This window comes from Protobothrops mucrosquamatus, unplaced genomic scaffold, assembly GCF_001527695.2.
Source record: "Protobothrops mucrosquamatus isolate PMUCROS unplaced genomic scaffold, P.Mucros_1.0 scaffold2793, whole genome shotgun sequence".
In the NCBI taxonomy this organism is placed as follows: Eukaryota; Metazoa; Chordata; class Lepidosauria; order Squamata; family Viperidae; genus Protobothrops; species Protobothrops mucrosquamatus.
The window spans coordinates 1-2,189 of record NW_015388830.1 but is presented as its reverse complement, the minus strand read 5'-3'; the positions used below and the strand labels follow the sequence as shown (position 1 = coordinate 2,189).

At 42.6% G+C, this 2,189-nt stretch overlaps 1 protein-coding gene across 1 annotated transcript in view; it reads left to right on the top strand.

The window, feature by feature from the left end:
* Window positions 1-2,178, top strand: part of LOC107296416 (zinc finger protein 268-like) — a gene marked incomplete at its 3' end in the record, with an annotated part of 8,730 nt that extends 6,552 nt beyond the window's left edge. Inside the window, exons 2-3 of the mRNA XM_029286051.1 lie at window positions 1,402-1,905; window positions 1,990-2,178. Coding sequence (XP_029141884.1) covers window positions 1,402-1,905; window positions 1,990-2,178 — 693 coding nt within the window. The remainder of the gene's footprint in view (window positions 1-1,401; window positions 1,906-1,989) is intronic.
* Window positions 2,179-2,189: the final 11 nt, after the last annotated feature.

Here is a 2,189-nt window from a genome sequence, read left to right as displayed (position 1 = left end):
ATGGAGGGCTGCTGTCCTGCTCTTCCCAGGACTGCAGCAGCTGGAAGGTGAGTTGAGAAGAGGTCGGAGGAGAGGCCGGGAGCAAGTAGGGCCGTTTGATTTCCTCCAAGCTGCAGAAAGAGGGTAGAAACCAGAGGCTGAACAAGTTGTACGTTGCTGCTGCATGTTCCTTCCCACCCCAAATTTTATTCCAGTGGGTGCTGGTCGCTTTAAAAGTGGTGCCTGCAATTTTCTGCTGGTTGGGAGATTTAAAAAGTCTCCTTCAGTTTAGGGTGGGCGCTTTGATTTTATGGACGTGTTGTTTTCTTGGGAAGTTGGGGGGTTTCATGGACAAAACTGGGGGTTATATCTTGCAGATGCTTTGAGCACCATTTCTTCGGTTGAAGCCTCTCCTCTGTTGAAGCCCTGCTCTCTCTAAAAGTAGACCCAAACGTTTGAGCATACCCACTTCTGGAACAGACATATATTCAAAGATGTGTCTATCTACATTTGTCTCTCGTGTGCATATAATCTAGCCTCAGCATTTCCTGATATATTTGAAAATAGCACTTTGTAATGCTAAGAATTTGTGATTTACTGAAGTCCAGAAGAAAATTTTAACGATTGTGTGGATATTTGAACTTGGATCTTGCTAGTTTCTATACATCAAATAAATCATAGTTAATGTTAGAGGTTAATCTAGCACTTTGGCGTGTTTGCTTTTTCATTGTAATGCATGCTTTTTTCCTCTTGCTGTTTTCACATGTTCTGCAGCCATTTTATAAACAACCATTAAACTAAACTTTTATGTCAATCTTGTAGACCAAGAGGACGCTAGGAAGAGAATTCCAGACACGTGAGAATCACAAGCAATATTAAAAGGAAATCATATTCAGCCAACTATGAAATTCTTTTCTGCTTCCTCCAGAAAACTACCAAAGTCTTCTTCTTCTCCAGACAGGTGATAGACAAAAGAGAGAATAAGATGGAGAATAAGAGTTGAAAAAAAACTTGAGCATGCAGAATTCAAGCAAACACTCCAGAAAAAGGTCAAGGGGGATTATTTTCAAATTTAGAAAAAGGGGAAGTAATCTGGAAATCAGGACGGGAGGAAATGGTCACCTGATAGTCACTTAGGACAGGCAGGCATTCATGCTTCACCCTATGAAGAAAATAAGAGTAGCTTCAAAGCACCATCCAAGAAGGTATCCAAAATATTTTTGAACTTGAGAATCCAAAAATATCATTGGTGGGAAAAAACCCCACAATGTGTGCATTGTAGGGAAAAGCACAGATTGTAGAGCAACAGCTTATTATGCATGAAAGGACCCACTCTGAAGAGAAGCCACCCACTGCCCATAATGTGGCAAATAGCTTTAGGAAATGTGATACACATGGGGGAGAAACCATATGGGTGCCTAGATTGTGGGAAAACTTTCAGTCGGAATTCTCACCTGGTGTTACACCAGAGGACTCACACAGGAGAGAAACCATATGAGTGTCCAGATTGTGGAAAAAGATTTAGTCGGAATTCCAACCTGACGATACACCAGAGGACTCACACAGGAGAGAAACCATATGAGTGTCCAGACTGTGGGAAAAGTTTCAGTCAAAATTCCAATCTGGTGATACACCTGAGGATGCACACAGGACAGAAACCATATGAGTGTCCAGACTGTGGGAAAAGTTTCAGTCAGAATTCTGACCTGGTCATACATCAGAGGACACACACAGGAGAAAGACCATATGAGTGTCCAGATTGCGGAAAAAGTTTCATTCAGAATTCTGACCTAGTCATACATAAGAGGACTCACACTGGGGAGAAACCATATGAGTGTCCTGATTGTGGGAAAGGTTTTAGTCGGAATTATGCTCTGGTACTACACCAGAGGACTCATACTGGGGAGAAACCATATGAGTGTCCAGGTTGTGGGAAATGTTTCAGTCGGAATTCCGACCTTGTGGCACACCAAAGGACTCATACTGGGGAGAAACCTTATGATTGTCTAGATTGTGGGAAAAGTTTCAGTCGGAATTCCCACCTTGTGCTACACCAGAGGAGTCACACAGGAGAGAAACCATATGAGTGTCTGGATTGTGGAAAAAGTTTCAGTCGGAATTCTGGCCTGGTGATACACCGGAGAACTCACACTGGAGAGAAACCTTATGAGTGTCTGGATTGTGGGAAAAAATTCAACCGTAGTTCCCAC